Source organism: Oncorhynchus gorbuscha, linkage group LG23, assembly GCF_021184085.1.
Source record: "Oncorhynchus gorbuscha isolate QuinsamMale2020 ecotype Even-year linkage group LG23, OgorEven_v1.0, whole genome shotgun sequence".
NCBI lineage: Eukaryota > Metazoa > Chordata > Actinopteri > Salmoniformes > Salmonidae > Oncorhynchus > Oncorhynchus gorbuscha.
Window position 1 is genome coordinate 48416953 of NC_060195.1, and position 16122 is coordinate 48433074.

At 39.9% G+C, this 16122-nt stretch overlaps 1 protein-coding gene across 1 annotated transcript in view; it reads left to right on the forward strand.

Annotated features, from left to right (window-relative positions):
* LOC124011297 (follistatin-related protein 5-like) overlaps window positions 1–16122 on the forward strand; it is a 195145-nt gene that overhangs the window by 18005 nt on the left and 161018 nt on the right. Inside the window, 1 exon segment of the mRNA XM_046324524.1 lies at window positions 536–686. Within this exon segment, the coding sequence (XP_046180480.1) occupies window positions 536–686 (151 nt within the window).

The following is a 16122-nucleotide window of genomic DNA, read 5'->3' on the forward strand; positions in this document are numbered from 1 at the left end:
CGTGTAATGGATAATTGAAGGAGAGTTATATTCAGTGTGGCGTTATTGCTTTAATAGATAGGAGCCCTTTTCTAGTGTGATGTATTCACTGCCACTATACCTTATGCAAATAGCATTTGGATGTAACTGATGAAAAGGATTGAATTAAGCCATACTTTCTGTCTCACAGTTGAGTTGATTGTATTGGAAGTTGTACTGCTGTACAGCTACCTAATTAATGTTTAATTAATGCAAATCACAGCCTTAATGATCCTAATACATTGACTCCTTTGCCTTCCTTTATCTTTACTTTCTCTTGATGCCCATTTCCATTTAATTGATTCCAAAGCAGATCTGATCTTTTTTTGCTGATTGTGAGGCACTTATTGATAGCATTAGTTTAAACCAACGACAGATTTGTAGTGTCCATTGTCTACGCTAATAGCCCCTTGGTTAATGTATCGTCTCAGCCCCCCAACTGATATTGAACTGCAGCCACGTCGAAGGGTTCTGCCGAACTGCTCATTATTTTTTATATTTTTTTTGTTGTTGACAGGAACAGACCAATGAGGACATTCAGATGGTGCTCGCTGGCGTTCTTGTTGGGAGTGGTCTCCCTTGGAGTGGGAGTCATTGAGGGGAGACCGGGCAAGGAGGAGGGATTCGGTCCGCCACCTTATCGACCTGTCATGAGGTTCCGACATAAGGTATTGATTTCCTTCCTCTTCCATTAGCCTTTTCGTAACAAGAGATCTCTGCAGCATTGCCAATTATGAAGCTAATCACAATGGAGTTTTCCCAGAGTGCATTGAGCAACTTTGTTAAAAAATTGGGCTCACAAAAATACAGTGATTTATTACTGGTGTTTTGCCAGGGAGACTTGAGCATCAAGTTAACATAACATAACATTTTGAAATTTAGGGGAGGAGAAGGGGAAGTTATCAGAGGGGGCATTAATGCTAAAAGTGAATTGCCTTTTTCGAAAAATGTACAAGTTGAAAGTGTAATTGAACATTTATCGTCTCGACAGCGCAGGCCTAGCTCTGCAAGCACAATCAGATTCCAAGAAAAAAGTATTACCAAAGCACTAACAAGCTTTCTCTCTCCCCCACTCTCTCTTTCATACTTACAACGACGAGGGTTGTGCGATATCCATATTACGCAATAGATCAATTATGTCCAATTGTAATGGATTATACTTTGGCAAAGGAAACCGTTTGATGGGCACACGCACGCTCTTTTGTCTGCAGGCATTTGTGTGTGTGTGTGTGTGTGTTTCCCCCGAACACACATTTACTGTAAATCCCCCATGCATTGGAATACACTCTCCTCAGCCTCTCTGTAAGCACAGAGATAAAAACTTGCCCATTGATTTCCATATTATACCCCATTACTTTGAGCCAGTCTTCTGCCATCTCCAAATAGAGACTTTATCCTTTTTCTGCTTAGAGATTCTTTCAATTAACTTAATTCATGTTGGCATGTGAATAAAAAAGAGAAACAATGGTCATTTTAAGCCCAGGATCAGTGTTGATTATGACATTATGTGAGAGAGAACAAGAGTAAGAGAGAGAGAGAGAGAGAGAGAGAGAGAGAGAGAGAGAGAGAGAGAGAGAGAGAGAGAGAGAGAGAGAGAGAGAGAGAGAGAGGAAGTAGGAGGACAGATGGTGTGAACAGAACTTGAGACCGGCTAGTCGGTTACCCTGCGCCAGAGGCTGGAAGCTGTCTGTAGACCGACTCGAAGGTCACATTGGCATGGGAATGTTTAAAAAAAGCCTAATATTGGCAATGTTTTCATTAATGTGGAACATGTTGTGTTCAGAGTGGCTTAGGAAAATACAAGTATGGACAGTTCTGGGCATCGCTGTGCTGCTTTTTTTGAGACACAATTATTTATAGAAGTGGTGCCAACGCATATGCAAATGCCTCTACATTTGTTACATTGATTTAGACAAGGTCACACGTGTATCTTCAAGTAGGAACGGACTCTAATCTACACTCTTCCAAAAAAAGGTGCTAAGCAGAACCATATAGGGTTCTTTGGTTTGTCCCTGTAGTGGAACCCTTTTTGGTGCTGGTTAGAACCCTTTGCAGAGTTTAGAAAAAAACTAAAACCCTCTATGAATGGTTCTTCAAAGAATCCCCTGTAAATGGTTCTACCTAGAACTCTATGAAGGGTTCTTCTCTATGAATAGTTCCACCAGACTTATTAGCCTTTAAAATTAAACTCTTTATGACAATACATTACATACAGTGCATTTGGAAAGTATTCAGACCCCTGAACTTTTTCCACAATTTGTTACGTTACAGCCTTATACTAAAAGGGATTTTTTTCCCTCGTCAATCTTCACACAATACCAGATAATGACAAAGCAAACATAGGTTTTTATGAATGTCACATTTGTGACCGACCGACTCGATTCGGTCTTACGTAGCAACATTTGAAATTGTGTTTATTTTATTTTATATTGAATAAAAGTAGAATCAGCCCTATAAAATGGTATATCATACACTACAGTTGAGGAACGATGGGAAAGTAATTCTGCTTTGAAAGTTGATAAACTTGTAAACTCACTTTTGAGAAAATTAGGTCCACCCATCTCTTTAAGGATTCACATGTGAGGCTATGTACTAAACAACCAATGATTTCAAGACTAAAGGCTGGTTTATACTATGGGTGTGTTCGTAAATTTAATCTGGAGGGCAGAGAGTGTGCTCTGGGCGTTCGTAAACGGTCTCGGAGCGTTCAGAGCGCACACTGGATGCTCTGGCTAACAGCAGTCGAGCACCCAAGCTAACTGGCTATCGTTGGCTAGCTTGCTAGCTTACTCCCAGACACAAATGAGAGAACAGCTCAATCTGACCATTTTCCTCGCCCTAGCAGAGCTGGTTAGGCTGTTTTTTAAAATGTTATTCAGAGCGTTGGTGACTGCAACGGTGCTGCTGGTAACAATTGAATTACTTTTTTTTGACAGCTTTTACTGACACCGGCCATATTCAACAGGTTTTTGAGCGTTAGTAAATTTGTCAGTTATTCTGCGCTCTGGCACACTCAGACGAGAGTGCTCTGAAAAGGGAGTAGATAGCCAAAGCGAATTTACCAGCTACGTCTATCAACTGTCGCAGTGACATTATAAATATTCTCTTGAAAAATCTTTCAATGTCAATTTCTTTTCTAAAGCAAAGCAGTGTATATTTTCCTACACTCTTAAAAATAAAGGTGGAAGTTGGATCCAAATAAAGTTTTTAAGACCGATTCCTTATGGGATCCATTTTATGGTCTCTGAAGAACCATAAATGGGATGGTTCTTTGAAGAACCCTACACAAATCCAAAGCCAGAAATGTTTTGGTCCTCCAGGCCTGGAATTGAATAGCCCTGCTGTAGGGTTTAAAGCAGCAATCAGTAGTTAAAACCATAACAAAGTGCTTCCCCACCCCTGTTTTGGTAAAACGCTGAGGGATGAGGCTGGTGAAATTGAACCACTCACAAATTCATAGGTAGAGCTACGGATGCGAGGACTGACAGAACATGATATAGATAGCTTGAACCATGGTTTGAGGCTGTACAGTGGATTCAGAAAGTACTCAGACCCCTTGACTTTTTCCACATTGTTACATTGCAGCCGTATTAAAAAATGGATTCAATTATTCACACAATCTACACACAATACCCCATAATGACAAAGCAAAAAAACTTTTGTTGTTGACATTTTTGCAAATGTATTAAAAATAAAATACAGAAATACCATATTTACATAAGAATTCAGACCCTTTGCTATGACACTCGAAATAGAGGTGCATCCGGTTTCCATTGATTAACAACTCGACTGGAGTCCACCTGTGGTAAATTCAATTGATTGGACATAATTTGGAAAGGCACACACCTGTCTATAAAAGGTCATGAGGTCGAAGGAATTGTCCGCAGAACTCCGAGACAGGATTGTGTCGAGGCACAGATCTGGGGAAGGGTAACAAAGAATTCCTGCAGCATTGAAGGTCCCCAAAAACACAGTGGCCTCTTTCATTCTTAAATGAAATGTAGCAACTGCAGATTGCTCCTTTAAGCCTTTTTTGCATATTTCTCAATTTTAGAGTTACCAGTACCACCCATGGCTGTGTTTGCTAGTGACGGAGACACGGTTGTTGCATGAACAAATTTTCACCAAATGAGATCGTAGTTTAATATGTTGTCATTAAAATGGTATTATTTAAGAGACTACAACACATATTTTGAGGGCCTCGTTTTAACCTAACACAGTGTCTTGAAAGACATAGTTTACAGGCCTCAGCAGGCATACAAGTCACATTACGCTGGCTTTTAAAGTGATGTGTAATTCCTACGAGAATCCAGCCAAGAGTTTGGAAAACCAACATTTAGAATTTTTATTCACCTGGATTCAGAATGACTAGGACATGAGACTACCTTAAACATCTCAACTGGAACAACCACTTCAGTAATGGGTGCATTAAAGTCCAAGTAACAGATTACATTTTTTTTACAGTATATTCCAGTAGCAAAAGATTCATTATTAATCAATCAATGTAAATACAAAACATTGATATTGAAACTAACAATTCTAAAAATCTATCTGCAATAGAGCATGCTGGGAAATATGATAATGATGGGCGTGGTTTTGGTTCAACTCTGGTTATTAACGCCTATTTGCTGTGTGCTATGAAAGGGACACATCTTCAGGCCGTAGATGCCACGTCAAGCACCCCACACTTCACCCTAAGGTTCTTTATCGGGCAACAGTTCACCAAGGAACCTTAAGAGCTGAGGAAGAACCATTTAAGAACCTGTATTTTTTTCAGTGTAGATATACCACTTTAAACTGCGGGACATTAACTGCATTGGCCATATAAAGACTTCATCAATCACATTCTCAGCAGCAGGACTGAACAGCTTCTGCTCTGCTGTCTACTGCTCAGCACTCTCTTTCTCTGTCACCTGTCTGTCTCTCAGAATTAGGCTGTGGCTCATGCTAAACCATTGTGTAGTTTAGTGAGCTGCACATTATGATGATAAGCAGTACAGACTTGGGTTCAAATACTATTAAGTTCAAATACTTTATGTTCAATTGAGCTCGCCTGGCTTAACGGAACAATTAGAGAAGTTCCACAAGAGCAAATCTCGCCCACCTGGCAGAAAGTCAGGCTAAAATTAATGTAGCTGAAATATTTTAAATCGTATTCGAACCCAGGTCTGGTCAGTAGGACTTTCTATACTTTAGATAATGGCCCAATAACCAACCATTCATCCTGGATACTCCTTCAAATGTAATGAAATTCATATTTTTTTTATTTTTAAATTCGGCTATGCATGCCTCTGGCAAAAATGAGTAAAGCAAAAATGATTTGCAATAATCACATATCTTTTCTGACTGGCAAACATAATAGGTCCCACACTTAATTTTCTCTCAGGGCCCAACTCCCTTATCACTTGGACACACAGGCTGGTGTAGATCACCAAAAGAGTACCACAAGGCTCAATGCTAGGCCCCACACTCTTCTCAATTTACATCAACAACATAGCTCAGGCAGTAGGAAGCTCTCTCATCCATTTATATGCTGATGATACAGTCTTATACTTAGCTAGCCTCTCCCCATATTTTGTATTAAATGCTCTACAACAAAGCTTTCTTAGTGTGCAACAAGCGTTCTCTACCCTTAACCTTGTTCTGAAAAGCTCCAAAACAAAGGTCATATGGTTTGGTAAGAAGAATGTCCCTCCTCCCACGGGTGTTATTACTACCTCTGAGGGTTTAAAGCTTGAAGTAGTCACCTCATACAAGTACTTGGGAGTATGGCTAGACGTTGCACTGTCCTTCTCTCAGCATTCCTAGGAAACACATATCAAAGCTGCAGGCTAAAGTTAAATCTAGACTTGGTTTCCTCTATCGTAATCGCATCTCTTTTACCCCAGCTGCAAACTAAACCTGATTCAGATGACCCTCCTACCCATGCTAGATTACAGAGACAAAATATATAGATCGGGTGCTCTCGAGCAGCTAGATGTTCTTTACCATTCGGCCATCAGATTTGCCACCAATGCTCCTTATAGGACACATCACTGCACTCTATACTCCTCTGTAAACTGGTCATCTCTGTATACCCGTAGTAAGACCCACTGGTTGATGCTTATTTATAAAACCCTCTTAGGCCTCACTCCCCTCTATCTGAGATATCTACTGCAGCCCTCGTTCTGCCAGTCACATTCTGTTAAAGGTCCCCAAAGCACACACATCCCTGGGTTGTTCCTCTTCTCAGTTCGCTGTAGCTAGCGATTGGAACGAGCTGCAACAAACACTCAAATTGTACAGTTTTATCTCAAACTCTTCATTCAAAGACTCAATCATGGACACTCTTACTGACAGTTGTGGCTGCTTTGTGTGATGTACTGTTGTCTCTACCTTCTTGCCCTTTGTGCTATTGTCTGTGCCCAATAATGTTTGTACCATGTTTTGTGCTGCTATAATGTGGTGTTGCTACCATGTTGTTGTTATGTTGTGTTGCTACCATGCTGTGTTGTCATGTGTTGCTGTCTTGCTATGTTGTTGTCTAAGGTTTATCTTTATGTAGTATTGTCGCTCTTGTTGTGATGTGTGTTTTGTCCTATATTTATATTGTATTTATTTTTTTATTTTTTTATCCAGGCCCACGTCCGTGCAGGAGGCCTTTTGCCTTTTGGAAGGCCATCATTGTAAAAAATGATTTGTTCTTATTAACTGACTTACCTAGTTTAATAAAGGTTAAATAATTTAAAAAAGATTCCATTTTAAAGTTGTCCCCGTGAGTGCAAATATCAAATCAAATTGTATTTGTCACATGCGTTGAATACAACAGATATACAACAGTAGACCTTACCGTTAAATGCTTACTTACAAGCCCTTAAACCAGTTATGCATTAGGGGGCACTATTAACATTTTGGGATGAAAAACATTCCCGTTTTAAACAAGATATTTTGTCACGAAAAGATGCTCGACAATGCATATAATTGACAGCTTTGGAAAAAAAACACTGTGACGTTTCCAAAACTGCAAAGATATTATCTGTGAGTGCCACAGAACTGATGCTACAGGCGAAACCAAGATGACATTTCAAACAGGAAATGCCCCAGATTTTGGAGGCGCTGTGTTCCAATGTCTCCTTATATGGCTGTGAATGAGCAAGGAATGAGCCTACACTTTCTGTCGTTTCCCCAAGGTGTCTGCAGCATTGTGACATATTTGTAGGCATATCATTGGAAGATTGACCATAAGAGACTACATTTATCAGGTGTCCGCTTGGTGTCCTCCGTCAAAATTATTGCGTAATCTCCAGCTGCATGCATTTTTCCATGTGGTTCAGAGGAGAAACCAAACTTCCACGAATGACTTATCATCGAATAGATATGTGGAAAAACACCTTGAGGATTGATTCTAAACAACGTTTGCCATGTTTCTGTCGATATTATGGAGTTAATTTGGAAAAAAGTTTGGCGTTGTAATGACTTTCGGGGTTTTTTCTTAGCCAAACGTGATGAACAAAACAGAGCGATTTCTCCTACACAAATAATATTTTTGGAAAAACTGAACATTTGCTATCTAACTGAGAGTATCCTCATTGAAAACATCCAAAGTTCTTCAAAGGTAAATTATTTTATTTGAATTATTTTCTTGTTTTTGTGAAAATGTTGCCTGCTGAATGCTAGGCTTAATACTATGCTAGCTATCAATACTCTTACACAAATGTGGTCTTTCTGTAGCTCAGTTGGTAGAGCATGGCGCTTGTAACGCCAGGGTAGTGGGTTCGATTCCCGGGACCACCCATACGTAGAATGTATGCACACATGACTGTAAGTCGCTTTGGATAAAAGCGTCTGCTAAATGGCATATATTATTATTATATATTACAAATGCTTGTGTAGCTATGGTTGAAAAGCATATTTTGAAAATCTGAGATGACAGTGTTGTTAACAAAAGGCTAAGCTTGAGAGCCAATATATTTATTTCATTTCATTTGCGATTTTCATGAATAGTTAACGTTGCATTATGGTAATGAGCTTGAGGTATAATTACGATCCCGGATACGGGATTGCTCGTCGCAAGAATTAAGATTGCCCAAACAATGCACTTCAAGAGTTAAGAAAATATTTACAACATTTACTAAAATTAAATATGTAATAAAAAGTAACACAATAAAATGACATAACAATAACGAGACTATATACAGGGGGTACCGGTACCGAGTCAATGTGCGGGGGTACAGGTTAGTTGAGGTATTTTGTACATGTAGGTAGGGGTAAAGTGATTATGCATAGATAATAAACAGCAAGTGGCAGCAGTGTAAAAACAAAGGGGGGAGGGTCAATGTAAATAGTCCGGGTGGCAAATTAATTAATTGTTCAGCAGTCTTATAGCTTGGGGGTAGAAGCTGTTAAAGAGCCTTTTGGATCTAGACTCTCTTAGCAGTGAGAACAGTCTATGACTTGGGTGACTGGAGTCTTGGGCCTCCCTCTGACACCGCCGAGTACAGTGCCTTACGAAAGTATTCGGCCCCCTTGAACTTTGCGACCTTTTGCCACATTTCAGGCTTCAAACATAAAGATATAAAACTGTATTATTTTGTGAAGAATCAACAACAAGTGGGACACAATCATGAAGTGGAACGACATTTATTGGATATTTTAAACTTTTTAAACAAATCAAAACGGAAAAATTGGGCGTGCAAAATTATTCAGCCCCCTTCAGTTAATACTTTGTAGCGCCACCTTTTGCTGCGATTACAGCTGTAAGTCGCTTGGGGTATGTCTCTATCAGTTTTGCACATCGAGAGACTAAATTTTTTTCCCATTCCTCCTTGCAAAACAGCTCGAGCTCAGTGAGGTTGGATGGAGAGCATTTGTGAACAGCAGTTTTCAGTTCTTTCCACAGATTCTCGATTGGATTCAGGTCTGGACTTTGACATGGCCATTCTAACACCTGGATATGTTTATTTTTGAACCATTCCATTGTAGATTTTGCTTTATGTTTTGGATCATTGTCTTGTTGGAAGACAAATCTCCGTTAGGGTTAGGGTTAGGGTTAGGGTTCTTCTGTTCTTCATGATGCTCTCTGCGCTTTTAACGGACCTCTGAGACTATCACAGTGCAGGTGCATTTATACGGAGACTTGATTACACACAGGTGGATTGTATTTATCATCATTAGTCATTTAGGTCAACATTGGATCATTCAGAGATCCTCATTGAACTTCTGGAGAGAGTTTGCTGCACTGAAAGTAAAGGGGCTGAATAATTTTGCACGCCCAATTTTTCCGTTTTGATTTGTTTAAAAAGTTTGAAATATCCAATAAATGTCATTCCACTTCATGATTGTGTCCCACTTGTTGTTGATTCTTCACAAAAAAATACAGCTTTATATCTTTATGTTTGAAGCCTGAAATGTGGCAAAAGGTCGCAAAGTTCAAGGGGGCCGAATACTTTCGCAAGGCACTGTATATACTATTCGGTCCTGGATGGCAGGAAGATTGTCACCAGTGATGTATTGGGCCGAACACACTACCCTTTGTAGCATGTTACGGTCGAATGCCGAGCAGTTAACATACCAGGCGATTATGCAACTGGCCAGGATGCTCTCGATGTCGACCTTTTGACGACCTAGGGACCCATGCCAAATCCTTTCAGTCTCCTGAGGGAGAAAATGTGTTGTCGTGCCCTGTGGGCACTATGGTGTTGAACGCTGAGCAGTAGTCAATGGACAGCATTCTCACATTGGTGTATCTTTTGTCCAGGTGGGAAAGGGCAGCGTGGAGTGAGATTGAGATTTCGTTTGAGATCTGTGGATCTATTGGGGCGGTATGCCAATTGTAGTGTGTACGTGTACGTCTGAAGGACAAGTGGATAAACAGGCAAGTGTTTTTATTTTATTAGGCAAGTCAGTTAAGAACAAATTCTTATTTACAATGATAGCCTAGGAACAGTTAACTGCCATGTTCAGAACAATAGATGTTTACCTTGGCAGTTTGGGTCTTGCAACCTTTCAGTTAATGGACCAACACTCTAACCACTAGGCTACCTGTCGCCTCATAATGCATGTTTTTTTTCCAAACGTCTCATGGAATGTAGGCCCACATTGAACATCACACATTGGCTGCTACTGTAGGCTGAATAATAGAACAACTATTTCAACATGAAAATGTTATGGGATGTGTTTTTCTCCATTGTTTTTGATGGCTTACATAAGGCCTACATACTACTTGGCCATTGTTAAAACTGTAACATAAAGCAGGTACAGCCTCAGTGTTCACAGTAAACTCGCATGGGAAGTTGAGTTTGCGCTCAGCAGACCTGGAATTTGCTCAGTGTCCAAATTCTTTTTGAAGCATTGGTCACAAGCTTAATGTAGTCATTGCGTGCTATGAATATGGGGCCAAATACTTAACTTTTGGCTACTTTAAGTGAATTTGTCCCAATACTTTTGACCCCTAAAATGGGGTTAAACGGTTCACTAAATATGGATGGAAATACCCTCAAATGAAAGCTGACAGTCAGCACTTTAACCCCATAGTTATTGTTTGATTTCAAATCCAGGTAGAGCCAAAAAAAGAACAAAAATGCTTCACAGTCCTAATAATTACGGAGGCCACTGCATAATCAAATCTATGTTAAGTTTAATATCGGCGAGACATTCATCTCTGTTGTGGACTTGCCTTTTATTAATATAATATCCAATATGAGTTATGGCCGCAGTACACGTGTAGAAGCTGAGTAGTAAAATGAATCCTGATCTGTTATGATAAATGAACCTATCGTTGCCAGAGTGGTGTACCCTATCCTCTGTATGCTGTGACTTTGTGCTGAGTGGGCCCAACATTGTCGCTATGACTTTCATTTTACGGAACGTGATGCTAACACGCTAGATTAATTACATCATTGATGCATATTGATGACACGATCCCACTCGGGAACATTTGTGTCAGAATTCTAAATGGGAATTATTTGTCGATTCATCATGTTGATGAAGTAGCAATACCGTAGTAGACAGCATACATGGGCTACCTTGTATTCGTTAATCACGGTGTGCGTACAGTTTTTTTGCGCTTTTCTACCTTGAATGTCATCAAGTTGGATTGGAATTGTCCTTTGAAGCTCAATTGAATTCTAAAGATCCAATTTTGCGCTCTGAAAGGATGTCACATATGAACAAAACCGTGAAGGCCACTCCAACAAGAACACTGGAAATACCCCCCTTACATGTTAATTCAAATTGCAGCCTTGTCAATGGTGACATAAGGCCTCTATAAATAGAGAATGGAGAGAGTTGGGTATAGGATCCCATCTTCATTATAATAAAGCAAAAGCCTACACACATAAGTGGGCGCATGAATAAAACACTGGAGCAGCGTATCTGGTGTGCAAGATTTTCTTCTGTTATTATCCAGTCTTTTTTGGGGGGCTCGGCACCAGTGGAGAAATGTAGAATTGGTGTGTATCATGCACAGTCTCTCCATTCTCTCCCTTTACTGACATCCACATATTGAATTACCCTGTGATGAGCACAACTCCATGATAAAACAGATTAGACTAGCTGGACTGTCGGTGATACTTTTGCTAAATAAGTAACTCTCAAAAAAAGGAATGAATGTACTTTCCTCTCTGTTAAAATGCATGCATTAGCTAGGTGCCTTAATAATGGACACAGAGAAATGCCATTACAGCTTTTGCCTATCGTACAATTTGTCTTGTGGGGATAGAAAGGTAAGCTTGGTTTAATTGTCCAACAGGTCTGTGAGAATGTATGGCGCATTATAATAAATTGCTAACTCATGTCTTTTTCACATACCTTGATGTTTTTCTTGTTGAGGTTTAATTGTTTTGAGGGGAGTCAAGGACCATCCACACACAACCGCATGTCAAAGATGTAAAATTTTCTTACAAAAGTGCACTTAACGTTACAATTGTTGTGTGGTGAGGTATTTTCATTGTATTGTAGGCCACAACAAGACACAGCAAAGACCTTGTACTCTTATTCCTTTTCTATGCCTTTGCTCAGCCTTGGATTAGGAAAGAGCCAAGGTCGATTGGGGCCAACGGTTTGGAGTGAGATGGCATTCTGTCATAACACTGCTTGTGCTTTGTTTATGCCATTTGAAATAAGCTTTGTCCCCATTAGCCTTCACTATAGAGACCACTTCCAACAACCTGGACTCCGGGGTAGGCATAACATAGTAAAAGTAATCCGTGACGCTCCAATTAGTATGATACGTTACGCTTCGTATGGTAGGTATTCATTTGTGGATGTCCATCATTCATTTCGTATGATATGCTACGAATTACAATTCGTATGATCTCTTATGAATTACAATTTGTGGTGGCTAAAGTTAGCTAGGTGGCTAATGCTAATGTTAGCTAGGTGGCTAACGTGAGTTTGCCTTGGGGTTAGGATTAGGGGTTAAGGTTAGGAGTTAGGTTAAAGTGTTAAGGTTAGGGTTAAGGGAAGGGTTAGCTAACATGCTAAGTATTTGCAAAGTAGTAAGTTGTTGCAAAGTTGCTGTTGCGCAAAAATGCTAAAGTTGTCCGTGATGAGATTTGAACATGCAACCTTTATGTTTCTGGACGTTCGCTTTATCTGTTTGCATTACACCAACTGATTAATGAACCCACCAGGGTCTGTTCTTCTACCCAAACCGTCATTGACCTTGTGTTGTTATCGGATAGATCAATGATAACAAACAGTAGGGTTGTAAACTATGGGCACACTGATCATTCCACCATTTTCTGTCGTAGGAAGGTCCAGAAAACTGTTTTGAATTGTCATAACTCAATAAAAATGAGGTCTATGAAGAACTATAGTGCAGATACTTTTCTTAATTGTTTGAGCAAATTTGACTGGTCTGCTGTATTGAAATGTAACAAGGTGGAAAATGACTGGGGCAATTTTAAATAATTGTTTTTAGATGGTGCAGACAAGCAGGCTCCAGATAATTTGTTTATTTAGCAAAGAGCAGAATCATGGATAAACAATAACATTTTAAAGGTAATTAAGTGTAGAAATGATCTGGAGTTCAGGATATCCAGGGCAGATTATGTTTTTATAGACTATAAGAAATTAAGAAATTAGGTTTAACAGGATGATAGAGAAGGCCAAGAAAGATTATTTTAGTTTAGAATAGGATCAATCCGAGTACATTATTTATGGAAGTGTCTGAAACTGTTAGGTCACAGTAACAAATTAAAGACCAAAGCTCGACATTTTTGCTTGGACATTAGAGGAAAGGTTCATTCAGACAAGAACATGGTTGCAGACAGTCTGAATAGCTATTTTACAACTATAGCTAATACATTTGTTCGCAAGGAACCTTATCAATTAGGTTGCTATGGGGAAAGTCAAGTCCAACAATTTTACTCACAGCAGGGGATTCAGGTACTGTAAATGCTATTTCATTTGAAAGTGTCTGAGTCAACTGTGCTGAAGAAGCTGAAGGGAACTTCCAAAGCAACTGGCCTTGACAGTACTAAGGGACGCTGCGGTAATTATCACCCCCTGTGTAACTCACATTGTAAATCTGTTATTTAACTTGTTTTTTCCCCCCCAGTGAAATAAAACTAGCAAGGGTCATTCCTCTATATAAAAAAGGGAATAAGTTAGATCATGGAAACCACTGTCCTGTGTCAATCCTGTGCATTTTATCGAAGGCCATGGAAAGATTATGTTCGAACAGATTAACAGTTACATTTCCTTATATAACCTACTATATGAGCTCCAATCTGGCTTTAGGAAATCCCATTCCACCGACAATCGCCTACTATATTTAACTGACCACATCAGAAAGGAAGTAGATGGAGGGACATTTTGTGGTATTGTTATGTTAGATCTCCAAAAGGCGTTTGATACAGTGGATCATGAGATTCTGTTAATCAAACTAAGAGCCATGGGCTTTAACAACTTAGCCATAAAATAGGTTAGCTCTTATCGGCAAGGAAGAAAACAGATGGTGGATATGGATGGGACCCTGTCTAAATCCTAAATCCTGAACTGCAGGGTACCCCAAGGGAGTGTTCTGGGTCCACTTCTCTATCTGTTATATATAAATGATCTGAAATCTGCCTTTACGCCTTTACATGTGACCTTTTCCTCTATGCATATGATTCTGAACCGTTGGTTTCCCATAAAGACAAAAATGTGGTTGTGAAAGCCCCCAGTGCTGAACTTCTGAATGTCAGTAAATGGCTATATGATAATAAGCTGTGATTTCACCTTGGAAAAGTCCATCTTGTTCGGGTCCAAAGTGAAACTGAGGAAATCCCCAGATTTTAAAGTGGTAGTAGGTGAATAGTAGTCACAGCAAAACACTTAGTTAATTATCTTGGATGTGTGCTAGATAACCATCCTGACAAGGGAGAGCATGGAACAAAACATTATCTCCAAAGTGAACCATAAAATGTGGTTTCTGGCAAGAACCTCCAAATATCTGGATAGGAATACAATGGTGGGATTGGCTGGGGGCTCTTGTTCAGTGCCACTTTGACTATACGTACCTGGTACAATAGTGCCCCCAAGATCATTTGAAAATAAATTGCAGACATCTCAGAACAACTTAGTCAGGGTTATTCTTAAACTACCAGCACTTACTCATCTTGACTATTCTCACTTTGAAAGCCTTTGATGTTTCAAAGTGGAGAATAGTATCACAACTCAGGAAATGAGCCAGATGCAGACACAGGAGGTTGATCGATCGATACTCAGAATGTGTATTATACAAAGAGGCAGGCAAAGGGCAGGGCGAGGGCAGGCAGTGGTTCATAATCCAAGGCAGGGGCAAACAGGGACAGAATGGCAGGCAGGCTCAGAACAGGCAGAAAGGTCTGACTAGAAAAATGAACTTGAGAGCAGGAGAAACGGGAAATATGCTGGTAAGACCTGACAAGACAAGACGAACTGGCAACAGACAAACAGAAAATGCAGGTATATATTAAGGGGGAAAAATGGGGAAACCTGGTGCGGGGTGGAGACAAAAACAAGACAGGTTAAACAGAGGCGTGACAGATGGGTTCTGGTGGGTTCAGGTGGGTTCTGTAGCTCAGTTGGTAGAGCATGGCGCTTGTAACGCCAGGGTAGTGGGTTCGATCCCTCAGGGACCACCCAGGAGGTTGACGTAGAATGTATGCACACATGACTGGTTCAAATCCAAGGCAGGGGCAAACAGGGACAGAATGGCGCTTCTGGATAAAAGCGTCTGCTAAATGGCATGGCATATATTACAGATAGTCTTTCAGATGAAATGATGTCTTGTACATCAGATTGTCCAGAATATGGACCCCAGGTAGCTAAGTAACTACTTTAACTTGGTCCAGGATAACCATAACTATTCCACTAGAAGGAGTGAAACTGACGTTCTTCCTTTTAGATTTAATAGTGGTATGGGAAAATAAACCTTTTGGAATTTGAAACTTATAACCTCTAAGTAGTTTCAAGATCTCACTGAAAAAAAATTGCTAAATAGTAGCATGTCTCAAAAGTGAGTCAAAAGTGAGTAAGATTATAATTTGTGGCTGAGAAGGAAATGCCTGGGATAGCATATGGTCTGCCTTTTGGTGCCTGTTGTGTATAATCATTGAGACAAGGGAGATGTGCCTGTCCATAGTTGGTTATTAGGAAATGGAACTGTACTAATTATCTCATGCTATGAAACAAACAATTGTGTCTGTCATTGTCTGTCATCCCACCTTCCCCTCCAAAAGGACCACAATGGAAATAAGCTTTTCAACTTTGTATTATCTTTGATGATTTTCTTAAATTGTATGTGGAGGCGTCACTGGCTGGAGCGCCCCTATGTATGTATTTAAGAAAATGTGTCTAATCAATAAAATCAATCAATCAATCAACCATACCAAATGTAACATATCATACTCATTTGAGTATCCCGGATGGAAGTTTACTCTGTTACGTCTAATCTATGAGACCATGCTACGTCCAATCTATGAGACCAGGCTACGTCCAATCATACAGAGCCATTCAGTTTATAGTATGGAGCTTTATCTCTGTAGTCATTGTCATCGTCAGCCAATTGGCTGCCTTGTCCATGATGTCATTCCACAAATGCCCAAATGAGTGTGTATGGATTGGCATACCACATAACGAAAACATTTTGGTCCGACT